The 21,955-nt window shown below is 41.6% G+C and overlaps 1 protein-coding gene across 1 annotated transcript in view; it reads left to right on the top strand.

Annotated features, from left to right (window-relative positions):
• The window catches only part of LOC111655882 (protein tyrosine phosphatase receptor type M), a 149,163-nt gene extending 127,983 nt beyond the window's left edge, over positions 1-21,180 (top strand). The window contains exons 24-34 of the mRNA XM_087174279.1: positions 5,796-5,893; positions 8,353-8,469; positions 9,879-10,033; positions 10,738-10,873; positions 12,858-13,007; positions 13,408-13,581; positions 14,516-14,647; positions 17,064-17,189; positions 18,893-19,056; positions 19,297-19,432; positions 20,189-21,180. Coding sequence (XP_087030405.1) covers positions 5,796-5,893; positions 8,353-8,469; positions 9,879-10,033; positions 10,738-10,873; positions 12,858-13,007; positions 13,408-13,581; positions 14,516-14,647; positions 17,064-17,189; positions 18,893-19,056; positions 19,297-19,432; positions 20,189-20,242 — 1,442 coding nt within the window. The 3' untranslated portion in view covers positions 20,243-21,180. The remainder of the gene's footprint in view (positions 1-5,795; positions 5,894-8,352; positions 8,470-9,878; positions 10,034-10,737; positions 10,874-12,857; positions 13,008-13,407; positions 13,582-14,515; positions 14,648-17,063; positions 17,190-18,892; positions 19,057-19,296; positions 19,433-20,188) is intronic.
• The last annotated feature ends 775 nt before the right edge of the window (positions 21,181-21,955 follow it).

Here is a 21,955-nt window from a genome sequence, read left to right on the forward strand (position 1 = left end):
GTGGGGGGTGGGGGTGGTGGTGGTGTGGCAGATAGAAAGAGAGAGAGAGCAAATCAATGATAAGTGAGTGTACATTATGCCAAAGTCTGCCGCATGTAATATTAATGGGCAAGAGGGGAACATAGCCCGTGTTTGCCAGTGAGTGTGTATGCACGTATGTTCATCAGGAGTGTTGTGGCGTACCTGGCTGGGGGATTTGTACAGCTGTCACACTCCTTGCTGCTTAAAGGAGGAACGGGCCTGGTCCCAAAACACAGAGCCGGCTGCAGCAGCATTAGCTCTCTGACAGCTGGAAGTGAAGCTCCTACTGGTGTTCTTCCTCTGTGAAGTGACTCCTCCAAACTTCTCCAACTCAGCTCCATGCACACCGCACTAGAAACACTGCTCTCTTCTTGTAGCTCTCTCCAATAACCTGTGGCTTAGGTCTTTGACACTGTACGCAGACACTCAGCAAGGGCCTTTTATAAAGACAATGACATTGCTATGAATCTATACATGTGTTGATTTGTGTTTTAAAGACCCCCACCAATGAAAGTCAAGTTTTTAACCTTGTTGACATGGTGTTTTTATATTATACAAGTTCATATCATTGTAATATCATGAGTGAAATAAGCAGTCAACACTGCAGCTGAGTATTTCCACCTTGGAATTTGACAGTGCCATAGACAGTCTCAAAAAATGGATTCAGACAGCTTGGATTTCATAAATCATAAACCTATGGAACCAATCTCCATGGGGACAGGAGGAGACAAAAGAAACCTGAAACCTTGTCCGTACAGAGAACGATAGTTTGCCTTAGCACAACCGCTAACACTGCTTCAGCCCATTGTCAGTTGCAAGGTAACAAGCTAACAAAACGAAAAAAAAGTTGTATGAGATCACAGTTTAAAGAAATTAATGTTCAGTGTGAATCAGTCTCAAAGTCACAGTTTCTTTGTTCACCAACCATCTACCTTTAGGTCCACAATAAGAGGTTTTGTGTTGTTATTACAACGTCGTACTACCTCCTGATAGAAAGTCATTAGTGACGTAATCACGCGAGGTCAGGATGTAAAATGCAGGTCGTTTCAAGAGTTTCACAAATCAACTAATGTCACTGTTTTCTAGCAGGCTTCATGCTTTCTCACAATTTTCTCTCAACTTTCTATTACTAGAGGAATTTTCAGAGATTTGATGATCGCAAAAGAACTTTATTTCCTAGTCATTAGCTGCAGTGATGAGTGTCCACTGATGTCAAGATGGGGACATGTCAACTTTTGGATCCAAATCTGTGTAAAAGTCTGTTCCAAACCCATCTCAAATTGAGCTTTTTTTCCCCAGTAAAAACCAAAACAGTGAGACTTGAAGTGTCCTTCTGTTTTGGAAGCTACTGTTTGTGTTTGAGATCCATTTGTTCTTAGCCACCTATTCATCACAAGCCATGCTCACTTCCTTTCGAGTGTCATCAAGTTCAGTTCTGCCCAGCACCTCCTCCTCACCTATTCTCCATCGCCACATGCATATGGAAACATAAATTGGCTGGCTGAAGCTTGGCAAGCGTCTCCCATTGGATGATTTACCATATAATGCCAAGTGTTATTGTGTTACTGAAGTCCTACACACCAGCTGTCCTGCTTCTCAGTCTCCCTCTCTCAAACTTCTCAGCAGTGTGTATCCTCCCTCGGGGACAAGTGTAGGAGGCAGCAGAGTGGGCGGCTCAATCAGGTTGGGTAGTTATTGGAGAGAATAGAAGTGACTGGAATTGGAGATTGAGGTCCTATAGTTAAAATCAAGACAAACCACCACATGCATAGCAGAGGAAGTGAGGGAATACAAATGGAAGATATAGAGGAGTTTTGTTCCAAATTTCTAGATATCCAATTGGGAAGTCAGCAGAAGTTCATTCTTCAATTTAAAAAAAAAAAAAACCAAAAAACCCAACTATTATACCCTGCAAAATGTTCTTGTTTTCCGAGGAGAGACGAGCACGAGCAGGCTGGCAGCAGAAACATGATTGTAGAAATGATGGTTCATTTTGAATCTTTTTTTTTTTTCAGCCAAAAAGTCTTGTAAATTTCATTGTGGAGTTTGTGACAAATAGAAGTGATTTTAAACTATGTCACACGAGGCTGTATTTGAGTACAATTAGAGGCTAGACAGGCAAGAGCTGTTTACGCATCATAGAATGCAGATCAAACATGGCTTGATCAATCAAATGAGTAAAATGTTGATGACACTTCCCTGATGCCCTGAGGGAAATTAGGTTGTTGCAGAAGACATAAGCCAATGAGGAGCACAAATAGTACAATAACAGAAAAGGATGCAGTGGTTACTGCAACTGGTGTCTACTAGATTCTGTTACATTCATTTTATATGCAATAAAAACCCTCCATTCTTTTAACAGTGAGAGTAGAGAAACAGACAGAAAATGAAGGTGGAGAGAGATAGAGGAGGAGGAAGAGGAAGAGGAGGAGGCGGACAAGCAACAAAGGTCCCCAACCGATGATGTTGTGGTTATAGTATGCATCTTAACCACTTGGCTACCGATCACACACATAAAACCTTTATTTCAAGAGGAAATGTGTTCTCTCTGCAAAGCGAGCAGCGCTGCGATGTCAGAAAGAACAACAAGAAATTGATGATTTATAGAAAATGGTTATAGAATTAGTTTTGGCAGAAAAGGTTTTGAGGGAGCTCTCAAAGAATCTGAGCAGCAACCTCATTCTGCTGCAGAACTAATCCCCCCTTAATGAACGTGCATAGACCAACAATACGAAGGTAAAGTAAAAAGGAAAAGGTTGATGTGGCAGAGGGAGATGCAGCAGCAAACAGTACTGTGCAGTGTACAGTTACAGTGTCAGGTTATAATGGACACATGCAGGACCCTGGATGGATATTACCAGCCATGCATATCGAACAGACCAACCTCAGTGTTTCATTCCTCAAGGCAATATAAGCAGTGATTGGAGTTTTGATTTAGATTGATTTAGTTTAGATTTAACTCAACTACAGTCAACTAAGTGTTAATACAGAATGAACATGCCTGAGCCTGGACATAGTAGCTCTCAAAATATGTCTCTTTTAAATTCGATATCTTTTATAATGGTATTCTTTTTTTAGACAAATCTTTCAAGGCAAATAATCCCATTCCTTGAGCATGACAATGAACCCTGTATTGTCCCTGATGGCCAAGCCACTGCCTTGTAAGGCAGCTGCCATAGTCTGTGTTTGACTGAGCGAAGGCGTTGTGAAGCACTCTGCCCTGCTCAGGTAGTGAGGATATATATACGCATTTTCCACAATAAAAGCTATTTACAATCGCAGCTTCGTGGTAATGGTGCATAACAAATACTGTTGTGTCGCAGTTGGATTTCCACTGAGGAAGTTTGTTGCTCTCTCTCTCTCCCTTTGTTTCCGCCACCTGTTAGATGTCCACTATCACATAGAAACAGAAAGGCCCCCCAAAAATGCTCAAAAAGAAAAATCTACTGGAAATTTATAAGATGATAGATGTCAGTGAATGGGGCATGAAAACTAAGAAGCTGACCAAATGTAAAGATCAGTTGTTGGCAAGCACTGTGACTGTTTTGACATGGCCTTTTTTTTTAATAGGTCTGGGCGGCCTAAAGGTTTTTTAATTTACTTAATAAATGACAAGGCAGAAAAACACTATTAGTTTGTGTCTGTGCCATGTTGTGTCTCTAGCCTGTGTCTCTGTGTGGGTCTGCATAAATTGTCATGTCTCCAGGTAGTTCGGGCCAACGCAGGAGAATGCACAACTGCCGAGATTTGCATTTACTAATTAATTTGTCAGAAGCAATTCTTTTTTTTTTTTTTTCGGCTTGGTGCTTGATTAAAACTAATATTAATAATTTTAATTAACCAGAATAATAATTAAATTCCCATCAATCCGCAATTATTGCTCAGTGAAGTTTTAAATATTAGAGGCATTGAACGGCTCTTTGCTCATTTATTTCGATGTTCACCAGGCACGTTTGGGTCCGGTTCGGTGGAAAGGTTGGTGTTGAACAGATGAGGTGTAGTGGTAATTACTTTGAGCTTTGCCACACACACACACACACACACACACACACACACACACACACACACACACACACACACACACACACACACTCCCACATAAAGGCGTGGGCTTTAGCCTCATCTTGAAATTTGTGATTAATTTGTACTCTCTTGTTTTCATCTGTATTTAAGCTTTCTGCTGTAGAGTAAGCACTTTGCGATGAATCTGTTGTAGAAAGTTCTATAAATAATTTTTTCAGTGCTCGAACCGAGGAGTGAAAATGGAGGGGAAAATACTCTATAAACTGCATTGTCGATGTAGGACTGTAATACCTCCAAATCCCCTGTGTTTATATTGTGTGTGAGTTGACAGTCAGTCTGCCTCTGAAAACACAGACAGAAGCTTTATTGGCATGATGTGATGATGAAAAAGCATGTTGCCATGGCGCGTACATGGACAGAGTAAAGTAGATTAAGAAGAATGCGGTGATGAATATCAGACTGAATTAAACAGATATAGTTACTTATATAAATCATAAGTAAATATAGTGAGAGATACACAGAATGAGAAAAAGACTGATGGAAATTGTTATTGTGTATTATAGTATTTAGAATAAACCTTTTACCATCCTCTGTCCATGTTATGCAGATCTTTGCGCGAACTGTTAGTAACATGAAGACTTACATGTAATATACCCTGACGTGCACTACACACAATGAAAAGGAGATAAAAGTATCTTTTTTGTTTTTCTAGAGCTGGTTTTTGTGATTTGGTCTAGGTGCCTTAGTTCCAATGAAGGTGAAATCAGTGATATTGCAGACAGTAGCATATTTTCCAACTTGTGTTTTAACATTTGTGCACAAGGCCAGGTCCATAAACAAAATGGTTTTCTCAGTTCAGTGTTAACTGGGCTGCACAGAGCCCTGCCTGCAACGCCACCAAACACCCTTCTGATGAACTGGAATGGCGCCTTTGAGCTTGCCTGACATCAAACTATCACTGATGATGGTCTTTGGGCTCAGTGGGAGCAAATCTCTGCAGCCAGCTTCCAAAACCTCGTCAACGAAAGTCTTCCAGAGAAGTGGAGGCTGTTATATTATATATATATATATATATATTATATTAAAAAATGCCTCTGAGTTTGGAATGAGATGTTCACCAATCACATATAGGAGTAATGTTTGGGTGTCCACCATACTGTTTATGTATTATTCACAGTAATAAATGTTGTTTATGTAACACTTTTCATCCATGAAATGTGACTTTAAATAGATTTTATGAAAACTAACGTCTTAGTTTTCAGACAAAATATACATTTAAAAAAGTTAAAAACAGTGAGTTTGATATTTATTGATTGATGGTATTAATATAATAGACTCTTCTCTTTTTATTCATTGGAGTTTTCCTATTCAAAGATAAATTCCTGTTAAAAAATATAACCCAGATACTGTGCAAAGCACAATGGAGTCTAACAATATATGTTGTGTCCCTGACTTCAGAGTTGTCTGGCGGTCCATGAATGTAATGAATCCTGAAAACTTCAGGTCCACATTTATTATAAGAGTCTAATGACAAAAAAAAGGCCTATTAATTTAAATGTATGTGGACCACCCTCAAGAGCGGGGTAGGTGCTAAATGGAAAGGGAAATCATGTCTGGCTTTATGACAAGCAGTTATATATTCTCCTGACAGTTCTGCCTGATGAACAGTTTCATCAGGAGACGTTTGAATGTGCTCTTCTCTGAATCTCTAAGGGCAAAATTCACTCTCTCTGTCTCTCTGTCTCTCAAAGGCCCCATGCAGGAGACAGTCTTTGACTTCTGGAGGATGGTCTGGCAGGAGAACACGGCAGCTATCGTCATGGTGACCAACCTGGTGGAAGTGGGCAGGGTGGGTATTAAATACATGTTGACTATCACCGCAGATCTCAAATAAGATTACCTTGCCCCCAGTCGACTGACAGTCTGATTGTATCTCTAGGCAAACGGAGTCATCTTTTTTTAGTGTGTCTGTGTATGTGTGTCCTTGAACATCAGTGCCCAGATGTTTTTTGCATGTGTGTGTGTGCGTGCGTGTGTGTGTGTGTGTGTGTTTTCTGGCTTAGTGAGGCGTGGGTCTCGCGTGCCGCCAGCTCTTTTTCCATCATCTGATCAGCGAGAAGTGAGAAGAAACTGATTGATGGCCTTCATTACCAGAGAGGCATCCAGGCAACTGACTACTGTTTCATCTGAGTGGCTCTATAACAGGAGATTATACTGTGCTGTAGCCGCCAGCTCCTACCAAGCTCCTATGAGCAGAAACATCTCTTAATATTGTCCTCATTGGACAAAAGGGGACTGTTATTGAGTGGTGTGGACGGTTCATAATGTTCAAACTAATGGTAGAGCCTTGCCTCTTTTTTTTTTTTTTTTGCACACTACAGCATGTGGCCTAACTCATGGAGAAAAAAAATCCCACAGCCCTACTTCAGTCCTAATTTGTTCCACTTAACTCACACTGTAGTTCCTCCTGGTTAGGTTATAATCAAGAGAAAATGAAGGTCTTAACATACAGTGTAATGCTTTGACTGCCAGGGGATTTTCTCTAAGAATTTTAAACACATTCACACTGAAAGCCCCTTAAACACAGGCACACCTTGATTTCGCTGATGTGCATTTTTGGTGGGGCTTAAATGTAGCAGAGCTGATAATGATTCATGGGCCCCTCTCTAGGTACCTCATTAGGCCGTTCCTCTACAGTAGCTGAGCCTTGCCCGCCCCGCCCCACACCTTCTCCACACCTGCTTAGCTGCGGTGGCGTCCTCGGCGGGCCCCGGCCCCCAAACCGTCTGTTATATGATCCTTGTCCAATGGCGGGCGGTAGGCACAGTTGGTCACAGTGGTGGTGGCTCCACAGAGGGCCCCATAAAATCACTCCGCCATATCACAGTGGGCCATCTGCTCGGCACAGTTGCTGATGAACTCTGGGAAATCCTGGCACGCACACACTCACAGACACACGCGCGCGCGCACACACAGACACACAGACTTTGTCCTGCTGGTTTCGCACACAGGGGCGGCGCTCAGCACACTTTGATGTATGAGAGATTTGGTTTGGAAGGTAGCGTTGCTGATGTATGTGATGAGGTGATGTTACGTGGGCATCTTCTCTATACACTTTATCCATAGGCGCAAGAGTTCAAGAGCTGTGCACACACAGTCACATACAAAGTGTGTGCCCACACTAAAGAACATCTGTGTATATGCTGGCATAATTTAGCCCAAAGGCCAATTCCCCCCCGAACCAGGCGCCTGATTCAGAGTGATCTAATAAGGTAATGGCTTTTGCCTAATTCAATCTGGCTGGAAGCGGACGGTGGATTTGTGATTGTCATCGGGGATTAGTCATCGGGGGTGTCAGAGAGAGGGACCTGAAAGTCCCCCTCTGTCTGTGTCACTCCACAAACCAAAATCTCATTTCATTCCTAATCAGCACATAGACTCCAGAAATGAAAATTGAATCAAGTTGTGGCTGATGTTGCATTTATCCCTCATCAAAAATTATCATTCTCTGATATACCTCCATGATCTCAGTCCCTATTACCAGCCTTACTCCCTCAGTATCAACAGTTTAATTGAACAAGGGGGAGTAAGGGGGAGAGGGGTAATTTTGCACTCTTATGATACCTAATACAAGTAATATTTTCAGTGGGGTGTTTTAGATTTCTGCTGGGAAATCTGTTTTAAATAGCTGAGGGTTTATTATTTCATATCATTATTGGATTGTCATTATATGTCCCTCGTCCAATTGTAGTACACTATTTTTTTAATGTTTTGTCCCATTTCTCTGCACCGGTACTCAAAATTTTAAGGTGGAGAAATCGAACACCCCCTCTGCACCTACCCTGCGTTGTTCCAGCTTTCTTTACGGTCTACCTTTACACTCATTTTCACATTATCGACGTGAGAATGAAAAAGCAATAATGTGAGAATGAGCTCTCCATCGATACATAAGATTCCCATTTACAGCAGATCCTTGACCGCGGGCCGAAACTAATACGAAGCGAATCTCATTTTGACTTGAAAGAAACGCTTCAGAACCTGAAATATCAGGTGGCAAATGGGAGGTAACGTGATGTGACAATTATCTTCATTGGGGAAAAAAAAGAGAGAAAAAAAGTGATGGCCTAGCAAGACATTCAAATGGCTTGTATGGGTGTGTGCAGTGCAGGGAAAATCATTTTGAATGTAAATGTATTGCTGTGTATGTGTGTGTGTGTGTGTGTGTGTGTGTGTGTGTGTGTGTGTGTGTGTGTGTGTGTGTGCGTGCATGCATGTGGTTGTAAACACTTCGCTTTTGTCACTCCTCAGGTGAAGTGCTGTAAGTACTGGCCTGATGACACTGAGATCTACAGAGACATCAAGGTGACGCTGATAGAGACCGAGCTGCTGTCAGAGTACGTCATCAGGACATTTGCCGTAGAGAAGGTACACTTTTTAAACTTTGAATATGTTGAACAGCATGCATACTTTTTCAGCGTCAGCCTACTGCGCTCTCACACAGCTCGGAGGTGCTCAACTGAGTTACGGGTTATGTGCTCGGCTCTTATGGACCTTGACAGTAATTGCTAAGTGGTCCAGGAAGAGGGCCGTCTTTAAAAGTCACTTGATTAAAAATGACTTATTTATGTTTACAGATATACACTTTATTAAAAACAACTCACCAATATTAAAACAATATGTCTTATACTGCTGTTAGTTGTTTTAAAATGATTCACACACTTTTTTCAAGCATCAACAACTAGCATGGCCCTTGACAACATTTCTCTACACATATTTACATTTAAGCCACTGTTTATTGTAGTATTGATATTTGAACAAAAACTCCCAGACTAATAGGAAATATAATGATATGAAAAGTAAGTCATTCTGAGAGGATATAAAATATAGCAGTTTATATAATCATTCATAATCTAATGCATTTCTCAATGGCACATTAGCCCCAGCACTGCTGCTAAGGAAGGACAAGTTCACTTTATCTACTGAAAGCTTTCCCAGCGGAACCCTCTCTAGCCATTATGTTCCCACTGTTTAACTTTAAATGTTGGTTAATTAACAATGAAAAACAAACAGTGATTTAGGTTACAGTGACATTTTAAGTCTCATGCTGCCACTTGTTATTTCCCAAAGCAACAGGTAATGGGTCCACCCACAGAATAAACTTAAATTCCAACCTCGTAAAACTGAAGCAAAGATCAGACGTGTCACATACTAGAGACCATCTTGCGATGGCGTCACCCTAGCTGCGACAACCGTCAACTTGTTGATGTTCTGGCCCATGAGTACTCATAAGTTATTCTATTATAACCCATCCACTCAGTGCTCATGGGTCAGACCACACCCATCTTCAAACTCTGCCTTTTATATTGACCTCAGCTACACACCTGTAAAGTTTCATGACTGCATCGTCCACAGTTGACAGACATAGAAACACACATGCACACACACACGCACACACACACACACACACACACACACACACACACACACACACACACACACACAGACTCACAAGGTGAAAACAATACCAGTCACGCTGTTGTGGCTGGTAATAATCCTGTGTCCCTGGAAGGACCAGGCAAGACTGAGAAGTGTCACAGTAGGTAAAGAAATAAGGGCACAGCAGCCTTGAACATCCAGTTTGTTGTAAGATAATAGAAACTTTGCTCAACCCCCCCCCCTCTTTGACCTTGTCCATGAAGTGAGTGTTTGTATTCAATCCAACCCTGTATTTGCTTTAGAAGGACCTCTCACATCGTCTGTACACTGCACCCTCTGTCTCCTCCCCACATCCCCGCCGTCTCTCTGCTGTGTAACATGATGACTCTGTTCCTCAGAGGGGGGCTCATGAGATCCGGGAGATTCGACAGTTTCACTTCACGGGCTGGCCGGACCACGGCGTGCCCTATCACGCCACAGGCCTGCTGGGATTTATTAGGAGAGTCAAGTCTAAGACACTGACCAATGCTGGGCCCATGGTGGTTCACTGCAGGTTGGTGTGCGCTGGCACTGAACACTCTGTTTTCAACCCGTCTAACCAGTTAGTGTATACTTGTGTATAACAGTTATCATAACAACTAGCTAACACTATTTTTCATCAGAACTTTTTAGCAGAGAAATGTTCCCAAAGAAAAGTGTTGACTGCAAAATATGTGGATTATCCTGAGAACCTGGAAAAGTATGATGCTGTTGAATTTTTTTAGTTGGAATTTGTCATTGCTGTTACGACGGCAAACAAAATCCCATTCACTTCTAGTGTATCTCAGAGGCAGATTCCTTCAAGTGAGGCTATGCAACCTTTTCTTAACAGGGGCCATACCAAACCAAGTCAGGCTGCAGCTGTAAGTGTAGAGAATTACTCATGAGTGCAACTTTTTATTTGTGGGAGAAGAATATGATATTCCAACTTTCAAAAGTAACATAGTATTACTTAAAATTCAAGGCAAAGCAAAACCAAAACTTCACAGTCAGACATCACTAGAGGCAAGTTAGAAAATGTTTTTTGTGAACCAAGCCTTTAAAATGTGGCTGTTAATTGCGAAGGCAGAAAAGCGTAAAAGACCTTTACCCATCACAATAATCCTGATAATCCTGTGAAAGACAACTACTAAAACCTATTTTCATTATGCTACACTTAAAATGTCATAACTTTAGGTGTTTCGCCCTGAAGCTTCTAATTGGTTTGCTTGTCTCCAGCGCTGGGGCCGGCCGGACGGGCTGCTTCATCGTCATCGACATCATGCTGGACATGGCGGAGCGAGAGGGCGTGGTAGACATTTACAACTGCGTGAGGGAGCTGCGCTCACGGAGGGTCAACATGGTCCAGACTGAGGTACGGCAAATCTGGTCCCGCAGTGGCCTCAGCAGAGCTGGTATCTCTCCACAGAGACTCCTGTGTAAAACGTGGAAGAGTGGGGGATGCAGCTTGACGGGCTGTTGTCATCAAAGGTGGATTAACTAGTGTCTGCAAGTAATTCTTAGCATAAGCCCCACTTCTCTGGTGCTCCAAAACAAATCTCAGAATTAATAGCAAAGAAGGGAGCACTTTTACCAAAAGCATGTATTATTTTTGAGAAATAAATCATTGCCTGTCATTTATTAGTCATTAATTCTGCAGCTTAGGTGATCCAGTAGGTAAAGGTTGTTAATCATTGTGCCAGTGAGTGATGATACCCATTATCTTTTAAAATGCAGCATAATTAATTTTATTTTTTCGCTGTCAGTCACTCGCAGGTACCAGTTCAAGTCTTGCATATTTCAAACAGTGGGAATATGTTTCATTATGTAACAAAAGAATCAAAATATTAATAAACCTCTGTCTAATGACTGTAAAGCAAGTGCTCTGTTTTAGCCTGGTGACTAGTGTTTATATTTACAGCATGGATTTGATGATGTAGTCGTCATTCAGGACACCTTTTACATTTCGAGTGATCATTTGTCACAAAAGACATTTATTGAGTTCCACACCCTAACTATTTCCCAGGATGCTAAGCACACATATTTGGCAATACATGCGATAATAAAAGGGTTTAGAGGCTTGTAACTGACAGCATTTAGCTCATATTGATGGCTGAAAACATCCCTGGCTCATCCTCCAGCTTTATGCCGGTGTGGACTACCGAAGGACTTTGCGCTTTTCTGAACACCGGCCATCTGGAGGTGTCCATAGTCTCGTTGAATGCATCATTTCACCGTAATTCCCTTTAAATCACAAGCGTCATTGGACTTAATGGGCAAATGTTTCATTGTTGACGTCCGAATTGGGATTCGAGTAACTGGAGACCAAATGTTGTTCACCCTGAGTCACTCTCCTCAAGTTCAGTGACCTTCAAAGTGTGTGTATGTGTGTGTGTTTTCCCTCGCAGGTGTTCAGGCTCGTTGGCACGGCTCCTCAGCCTGCGGCCAGACACTAACTCTCCGCCGTGGTTTAATCTGTCTGCAGAAATGAAAAGCCTTGTTGTTGTTTACAGTTTACAAGATCAGATAAATTCTGTCAATCTGTGGGTTCTGGTCTGACCGCCTTTTGCCACTGACCTGCTGACCCGGGCCGGGCTAGTCAAACTCTTTGGGTCAACAGTTTGCACCGGGCATTAGACTTAACAAATGGCAGCACATGTTTCTCTGTAAATCTGCAAATCAGTGACCCCTGTGAATGTGTGCAGATTTTGGTCCGAAGTGACAGGGGGGTGTCAGCTGAAAATGTCACTTCAGAAAAGATTTACATCAAGCCTCAAGCCGTGTCACCATGTCGACTGCTTGACTGACTGATGTGAGGAGGAGGAAATGTGTCGCGATTTCCTGTTTCCACTCAGCAGCAAGGGTTGTCTTTGTTGTTCAGACGTCAACCTTGTTCATGCCTTGATCCTGACAACAATGATGATGAAATCTCAACATTGCTTGGGTCAGCGGGGTTTCATAGAGTCATGACAAACCTGAAAAAGCCAAGGACTTTAAGAAAATACCTTTTCTTCTGGCCTCTCAATAGGAATCCGGCAGCTTTATTCATGACGTTCTATAAGAAAATTAAATCAGCTATGAACCAAAAAATGCAAAAATATGTAATGTAACCTTTGAACATAGACCATGACAAATATTAGTCATAGAAACGGCCTTAGGACTAAAGAATAATCATGTTAAGGTTGTTGAAAGGTCATTGAATTCTTCTGGCAAAACGCAGAGGAACACTGGCCCATGTATTTCTGCGAAAAAAAACAAAAAAGAAAGACATGTCATACTGGTGTATTCTGCAAATGTTGTCCATTGTGATGAGTTGAAGAAGCCTGATAGATCCGCAATGAGGATGCTGTTTTTTGCAGGAGCAGTATGTCTTCATCCATGATGCCATTTTGGAGGCATGTCTCTGTGGCGACACCACTATACCTGCCGGTCAACTCCGCTCTGTGTACTATGACATGAACCGCCTGGACCCGCAGACCAACTCCAGCCCCATCAAGGAGGAGTTCAGGGTAAGGACATTTTGATATAGTAGGACGTTAAAAAGAACAGTGGATGTGAATCCCTAAAGAAGCATTATCTCAAGTGCAGGATAAGTTCACAACAACAGTAAACATGTTGTCTCTTGATGAATGGCACAGTCCCCCTCTGGGCCAATCAGGAGCAAATATATCGCTTTAATCGGTAATAGTAGCTCCCCTCCTTGGACCAATCAGTGTGATATGAGATGCATCGTCCCCCTAAGTTTCATCACAGGCGCATCAGGGGAGTCCGAGCTATCGCTAACGTAACTGATTAAAGAATTGCATTGTTAATTACCATATCGGGAGATAATTAGCACACTTGACGCCCAAGTGCGTACCTTCCAGTGTTGGTATGTCACTGTATGATAATTCTGCTTCAACCCGACAGACTCTGAATATGGTGACTCCCACGCTGCGGGTGGAAGACTGCAGCATCGCCCTGTTGCCCAGGAACCACGAGAAGAACCGCTGCATGGACGTCCTGCCTCCAGACCGCTGCCTGCCCTTCCTCATCACCATTGATGGGGAGAGCTCCAATTACATCAACGCTGCGCTCATGGATGTAAGAACATGTCCGATTTTAAGCCTGTTTTCTCGCATTCCTGTGTAGGGTCACTTAAAGGAGCTCGATTTGGAGTCTTCCTAATTGCATCACTGTAATTTAAAGTGTTATATTGACAGGAAGTCTCCTCTCTGTGTGAACGGAAACTTTCCCATGTGTTGCTTTTACTGTCAAACGCTTATCAGTAGTGTCAAAGCAGGTATTTTGCCCTCTGAGAATATATGGAAAAACATCACGGTATAATGAGGCTACTGTGAGTGGGAAAGCTGGTATTTCAGCCTTTTATACAGTAGACTTTTCCTTTGAGAGAGAGATGTAGATTTTAAAATTAACATTTTTTTTTTTCATTTCAATTGTCCGCATTCAGCCCTGAAATACTTCCCTCAAGGACTTACTGTACTTGAGACTTGACTTGAATTGCTCTGACAGACTTGCCCCCCAAATACTTAAAAACCCCTCTGTCTTGCGGTCAAGTTAAATTGTCCCTGGTTGAGCAGTTATATGTCACAATAACTAAAAGGCACCACAAGACAACAGAAAATGCAATGTATAGCAATTTTCGAGTGATAAATTAATTCAGGGTGGACCTAACAGAGAACACCTTGACAAGTGATGGACTTTTTGGCTCTTGCCTGGATTGAGCGGGTGACCTTTTAGGTACAGGATCCTCTCCGTTAACATGGGCTACCTCTGGGAGCCAGAAACCACATTAAAAGTGCAGCATCCTAATATAATCTCCCTAGACATGGAATCTCCATTAGAAAACAACACTCAGCGAGAGGCAGGTCAAAGGATGGAGGTCATTTTAGAAGTGGTTATAGTTTTATTTTAAGTTATCAGCTTACGTACTGTATAACATGCATGAGATGTACTCAGTGATATGTTTTTAACTCATGCTTTGGCTTTTGTCTCTATTTACCTCCCTTTCCTCCAGAGTTACAAGCAGCCTTCTGCATTCATAGTGACACAGCACCCGTTGCCAAACACAGTAAAGGACTTCTGGAGATTGGTGCTGGACTACCACTGCACTTCCATAGTAATGCTCAACGACGTTGACCCCGCCCAGGTAAACCCGACCTGATACATGTGCACAAACACTCACACACAAAGCATATAGAAAAATAATCCTCCAGGGATATTGCCAGAGGTAGGCAGGCTCACAGATGACACACGGAGCAGTTCCTTTCATCACAAGTCTGTATCTAATAAAGTTACACAAACAGCTTGGGAACTGGATTCAGAGAAAGATTGCTTTTTTTTCTTTTTTTTTTTCTTTTTTTTTTTCTCCCCCAAGTATGAACCCAAGGATGTATCTGCACTGGCAAACACATATATATGTGTACACAGAATATGTTTGAAATGAGGTAGATGCTGCCGAGTGGAAGAGGACTTGCTATGAAAGCATGGGTAGATGGAGAGACAGGCCTGTGGAAGAGACTCTCCAGATTTCTCAGCCTGAGGCTCTGTCATAACACCCGGGGATCAAAGCCTGAAGCCAGGCTGCTCTCCCCTTCCAAATCCCCTTTCCCTAGGTGACTGACTGACTGGCTGACTGGATAGAAAAGGCCTTTCATTCAATATTCTCACTGTAGGCAGCCAGTCAGCCAGCCGAGGAAACAGCACAGGTGGAATGGGAGGAAGGCGGAGATGGAGGCGAGGGAGGTGGTGGTGTACTATCTTCTCCATCAGCTCCTTTGTTTCTGCATCTGTTGAATTTGTCAGGTTTTGACGCACTCTCAAAAGAGCTAGATAGAGGCGCTTTAACTGCCACACACACTGTATATGTGTCTTTGCTTTTTATGCATGTAAGAGAAAGAAAGTGAGCGTGTATTTGTTTGTCCATCTGTATGCATGTACCCAGGCCTGTTATTTGTCTTCTTTTCAGGTTCGGTCTCTTTTTCTTTTTTCTTTTTTTCCCCAGTCTTTGTTCATGACTGTGTCTCTCTGCATGTGGGCATGTGTGTGTAGGTGCAGAATCTGTTCATTTGGTGTGTGTACACTTCCAGTAGTCTGATTTAGTGCTATGAGCTGTGAGCTGGCAGTGCACTCGGCAGGTGCATGTTCTTAACTGGGCTTTCTCTCCTGAGGAGCGGAAATAGGGGAGATTTTGCTGTTCTTATGAAGCTGTCCCAGAGGTTTATTTCTCCCTCTGTACCTTTCATCACTGTTGCCAGAGCAGTCGGTAACACTGTCTGTCAATAGGCTACCTGCTTCTTAATACTTTTAATTGGGGATACAACTTTCACTTATTTGTATTTTACAAAAAATAGTAAGAAGTACTCAGATTACCTAGAGTCCAATGAGGGCATTTTAAATAACTTGATTTGCCCATTCGGCACTTCAAAAGTCAGTCATAATTAATGAATTTACAATAATGTAAAACTAAGAAAAGCAGCCAATTATGTTGCGGTTAAATCGCTCAATGGTTACAATAGATACCTAATGAATTAGCAGTTGAAATGGTTAGCTAAATGGTTGAAATAGAGAATAGCTTAATTAAAAATAATGGATAGTTGAAATAGTTAGCTAAAAGTAGCAGACAAAGTTTCCACTGCTTCCCAACCGTTTGTCAGAAACAGTTGAAATAGTTGGATAAAAGTAACAGATAAAGCATTACTGTTAAAACAGCTGAAACATGAGCTTAAAGAAATCGATATTGGTAGCTAGAAATAATGGATAGCTAAAGGTAGTGGGTAAATGGCTGGTAGTAATAAGAAAGGAAACTTGACTAAACCAACTTAAACATTGAGAGTTTAACTGTATAAAAATCTATGCAAACAATATCCACTTTTATATTGGTAGTAGTATTAAATGACATCCGGTTCAAATGAACACATGTGGAACATGAGTGCTACAGTTCACCTGACTGTGGTTTGGGAACAATAACTTAAATAACCTATTATCAACTTATCTTTATGAAGTTTTTCTTCATAGAGACAGTCTGCAGATTTTCTATCACTGTGAAAAATATAGTTAAAAAAAAAAAAGGGTAGCAAGAGGTACGAACAATTAGCAATGGTTTTTGAGGAATTTCTGTTTGATTTGTTGAACAAAGCATCAGATGATTAGTAGAAGGCTCTCGTCCTTACAAGCACATCTGTGTTTAGTTTTTGGTCAGATCAGAAATTCCAGATGTTCTTTGAATGTTCCCCACTGAAGAAGCAATTCATCATACTTTAAAAAGAAAGCACTTCACTTTCACACATAATTCAGCTTCTTTCTTTCTACCTCTTGTACCTCATTATTGGTGTCCTTGAACTTTGTACAAACCTCTTTAACGAGTTAAAACGAATGTCACAGATTCACTCAGTATAGTTTGGATTCAAAACTAATGAATCATGTTCTATTTTCTTTGGTTTTTTTTGTGTGTTTTTCTTTTTTGTGTGTGCTTGTGTGTGTGTGTGTGTGTGTGTGTGTATGTGTGTATGTGTGTGCGTGTGTGTGTGCGTGTGTGTGTGTGTGTACCTGCCTATTTTGTTTAGTTGTGCCCACAGTACTGGCCAGAAAACGGAGTCCACCGCCACGGACCCATCCAAGTGGAGTTTGTCTCAGCCGACTTGGAGGAAGACATCATCAGCAGAATATTTAGGATCTACAACGCGGCGCGGGTACGGTGACACAGTAGGGTCATGCATCAAACAGAAAAACATTTATTTACGCTGCATTTATGTGTGTAGGTTGACATGTGGTTTTTCTGCTCTGCTGCCCATTCTTTTGTATCTTCAGTAACTTGCTTGTCTTCCCTGCGGTGATCACAACAGCCAGTTTATTCTGTGACTGCACATCTCACACATCCCACTCATATGCTGGCGCGTCCATTCAAGCTGTGCAGTGGCGGGGTCATTATGTTCTTTAACTATGCCTCAGCACCAGTGATTGGACCAACGTGCGATTGCCACAAGTCACATGTCTTTTCGGCAGCTTTTGAACTTTTCACATGTAGTTAAAAAGGTAGAAAGTTTCCCAGCAATCAACACTTTCCAACACCAACCAATCATTTTGGTTTTACATACACGATAAACAACTTGAAAAGAAATTCCCCATGAACCTAGATCAGTGTTGAAGGGTAACGAGGTGATTAATGGGATAGAAGAACTTTTCTGTAATATTACATTTTCTTTTTGTTAAATCATTGATAGTTTTACTCTTTCAGGGGTCCACCTGTTTTGGTTTTTGACCGCCTGAAATGAAGTGATGTCTACTTGTAACCCCTGATCACAGGCTTTTAGTGGTGTTAGTGTGCATGATTAGTGAGCAGTTTAACCTAATTTTCCTTCTCAGATCTTTTGATTTGAATTACGTTTAGGAGCCTCAAAGAGATGTGAGTATCCAGTATTTCACAAGCAAATAACAATTATTAGAGGAACGTTAGGCAAACACAAAGAGAGATACATGTTTGTGTTCTTATCCCTTTAATCATCCTGTGACGCCTCAGATTTATCGTGGGACCCCATGGGGAGTCCTGACCTCCTGGTTGGGAACCACTGCTCCAGATAGGTACTGGAACTACTTAATGAAGAATCAGTCCCGATGAAAGCTGTTGACAGCATGTCGTGTGGATGATTCAGACAAACTAAGTAACTGATACTGAACAAGTTGTTCAACAAGTTTCATATTTCAGTGCTGGGAGCACCACAAATTCAGTGCACTTGCCTCTTGTTGGAGTGGAGGAACACATCCCGGAGATGGGCGTCTCACAGCTTGGGCAAATAAAATCAAAACTATCTGCCACGTAGACACTGCATCACTACAGGTGATTTTTGTGATTTGGGTAAACTGACCCTTTAATTTTGAGCTACTAGACATCACAGCACAGACAGGATCCTGACCCATGCCGGCATAACCTGCACTCACCTGCGTAAGCTCCTTACCTCAACAGTCTGCCCAGGGTTGTCAATAATCACTCGTCACATTTACATGTTGCATCCTCTGGCCGGCAGAGGCACCACCGGCATGTTAAGTGCGACACAGTCTAATCACACATGATCACCGACAAGTGTTATTGATCAATATGTCTGAGTGTGATTTAGAGAGTGTGTATCTCAGATTGCTTATCTATCTGTCTCCAGCAGTAACAGTGTTCATCTATCAACCCGTCTATCTGCCTCGTTCATCTGTTCAGTGACTCTTCGTGCCCTTATCCATCTCTTGTCCTGCTTGTCGCCATCGAGGCTTAGCTTAGCCCTGCATCTTTACAGTCCGATTGCATCTTTGCACAACAGCGATTAACCAACACCGCCACCACCCCCACCCCCCACCACCTTGTCTATGTGTGTTAACCTGGGATGACCGGTGTGTCCTTCCCCTCCAGCCTCAGGACGGCTACCGGATGGTGCAGCAATTCCAGTTCCTGGGCTGGCCCATGTACAGAGACACGCCCATGTCCAAACGCTCCTTCCTCAAGCTGATTCGACAGGTGGACAAGTGGCAGGAGGAGTACGACGGGGGCGAGGGACGCACTGTGGTCCACTGTCTGTAAGTTTCCCCCAGCACCCAGTGCAGGAGGAAGTTCAGTCAATGCTGGCATTAAAAATGAAACATCTCCACCTACTGACTGAAGAGCTTTACTGCAGCAACATAAAAAGCAGAACTGTGGAACTCCTCCGTCTGCCATGGCCTACACTATCACACCAAAACCTTCTATATCACACAAAAATTTATTTTATTCAACTGTATTCAGTTTTCTAATGCTCGACTCTTCTGTTACGACCGTAGGAATGGAGGCGGCCGCAGTGGAACGTTTTGTGCCATCAGCATCGTGTGCGAGATGCTTCAGCACCAGCGCTCTGTGGACGTTTTCCACGCTGTCAAAACACTGAGGAACAATAAACCTAACATGGTGGACCTGCTGGTGAGGAGCCCTTTCAGCTTTTATGAGACTTGTCTGGAAATTTACTCTTTATAAAATATTGTTAGTGTGTTTTAACTTCCACTGAGCACCGATGGTTTGAGAGTAAGAGCTGCTCCACCAATTTATGAAAGTGGTATTCTATAATGAAATAAGAACTGTTGTACTTCTTTGTAGTAGTTACACTGAAAATATAGTTAAAAGCTATCTGCAGGGTGTTCTGGTGGACATTAGTCTTTGGTTGCACTGCATTTTCCCTTAATTTTCTGTCAGCTTTCTTCCATACTCTGTCCAATAAAAGCATAACAAAACAAAAAGATGATTTTTAAACAGTTATCTGCAAGTTTTCGTAATTTGCTTCCAAATTGTTTTTATTACGCTTTGATTAGGGAAAAGCGGACGCCTAGCCCGGGGCACCACAAGCCCCAGCTTCACTGTCATGCAAATGTTTCGCGGTAATTTGATTATGTGTAACTGTGGTAATATGGAAATGTGCGCTACTAAAGCACCAATATCAGCTGACGTGGTATGTGTTGAAGAGTAGTCTTCTGTCAAAATGTAGATTTAAGACCATTATTTCAGTTCATATTTTGTTTGCATGATTGATATTCCTAAAATAATATGTGTTTTATCAAATTACCACGCAGCGAACCTCGGGGGTCAGATGGTGTTCTAGCATAGACGGAGGGGGTTAATAGTGGGGCCTCTGCTCTTTTCATTTTCTCTAATAATTCTCTTCTGTTTCATCTTGTCTTCTAGGACCAGTACAAGTTTTGCTATGAAGTGGCTCTGGAGTACTTGAACTCGGGGTAACTCAGAGATACTCAGCACCACCAGAGACTTAAAGTTTGGGACATTACAGATTACTGCAGCTCACATGTGTGCATTGTGCTAAGTGTGTGTGTGTGCGTGCGTGTGTGTGTTATCAACCCGACAGGAACGAGGCACACACACAACCATACATGCAGCTCCGCCTTTGACCAGCTCTTTTCTTCTTCTGGTCTTCGGTTGGTGTAGATGGGAAAGGTAGCAGAGTTGTACAGTGTTAAATATCGCAGCCTGTTTCTGTCAGTACCGGCTAAGGAAGCCAGCAGGAGCACAGTCAGTTTTTTCTTTTTTTCTTTTTTTCTTTTTTTTTATGTTCCTCTGCAGTGAGTCGCCTCCTCTCTGGATCCCTCTTTCTCTCTGTCTCTGTCGCTCTCAGCCGCCTGTAGTCCCGTGGTTGTTGCCTTGATCCTCATTGGACGACGAGCATTAAATACTCTCCAGTTTTCTGTGGAATGCGATACACTGTACATAATGTAATGTGTTCATTTGATTCTCTCTGATTTCTGTTTTTTTTTTTTTTTTTTTATTATTTTATTTTTATTATTAATAATCATTAAATGCAGGAGCTCAAAGCCTAAATGTTACTAAATGTCCTGTAAATTTATGACATCTAGATGATTATTGCTTCATACTGTATGTTGGGGACAGCTGGCTCAGTCTACATCTGCTTACCTTATTTCCTGTACAGGGATCCAAAGCTTTATTTGCACTTCCATTGAATTCTTGTTGTGCATATTGTACATATTTCTGTAGATTATTTATTCACGGTATGTACTTTTTTTGTGACTCTCGGTAAGTGACAATCATATGTTCTATAGGTTTGGTTTATTGACTGTATTGTGTGCTTTTTTTGGTCATCTTGTATGACAGATCAATTTCATTGTAAAAAAAAAGATATTATATAAATGTATCTACAATATAAACATTGGATTATGTATTTCTGCCTCTTTTGTGAGTGGAGCTAGAAAAGATGACGTTAGGGCGACATCTTCTGGCTACATCAGGAAAAGCGCAATCACCTCCATGTTTAAAGCTTTTAAAAGTGCCGCAGTTTTATCACTTTTAATGAATTTGTCCTCAATAACACTGTCTTAAGATGACAATGACGCCTTTTTTGCAGTTATACAAATTTATTATATTGATTTATTTTATTTGAAGCGTATTTGTTGAATAAATTTGAAATCGCTCAGTCCTTACAGGCAGAGAAGTCATGATGCTGGACCACAATAGGACAATAACACCAATTCAAAAAGGTAAACTGTCTGTCTAGGGACTTGCGTTGAGTTAACATCTTAGATCACATTCTGTATGGAATATTCAAAATGCAGGGTTGCAGCTGACTGTTGCATCGAACCCTATTTAACTATTTTTTAAATAAATGATTGAAATGAATATTAAATTACTGTGATAAAATATTATAAGGTGTACTCGATAATATGAACACCTGCAATAATATAAAGCAATCCAGTAAAGCAGCCGAGCAATAAATACGTTCTCTATGAGGGTTATTGTAATTGGATTTTTAATGTTAGAGAGACTTTGATTTGACTCTAAGGTTTGTTTGAGACTGTAGTAAGTTTTGGTGTTTTAGATGCTTTATCATTATAAAGTTTTTCCCTTTATTAGAAAAAAATTCATAGCATGATAACCTTGAACATATATTTCATTCTTTTCATTTGGCCCATCTGTACACTCCCT

This window comes from Seriola lalandi, unplaced genomic scaffold (assembly GCF_002814215.2).
Source record: "Seriola lalandi dorsalis isolate HSWRI2012SDOR001 ecotype SW California unplaced genomic scaffold, Sedor1 jcf7180002054334, whole genome shotgun sequence".
In the NCBI taxonomy this organism is placed as follows: Eukaryota; Metazoa; Chordata; class Actinopteri; order Carangiformes; family Carangidae; genus Seriola; species Seriola lalandi.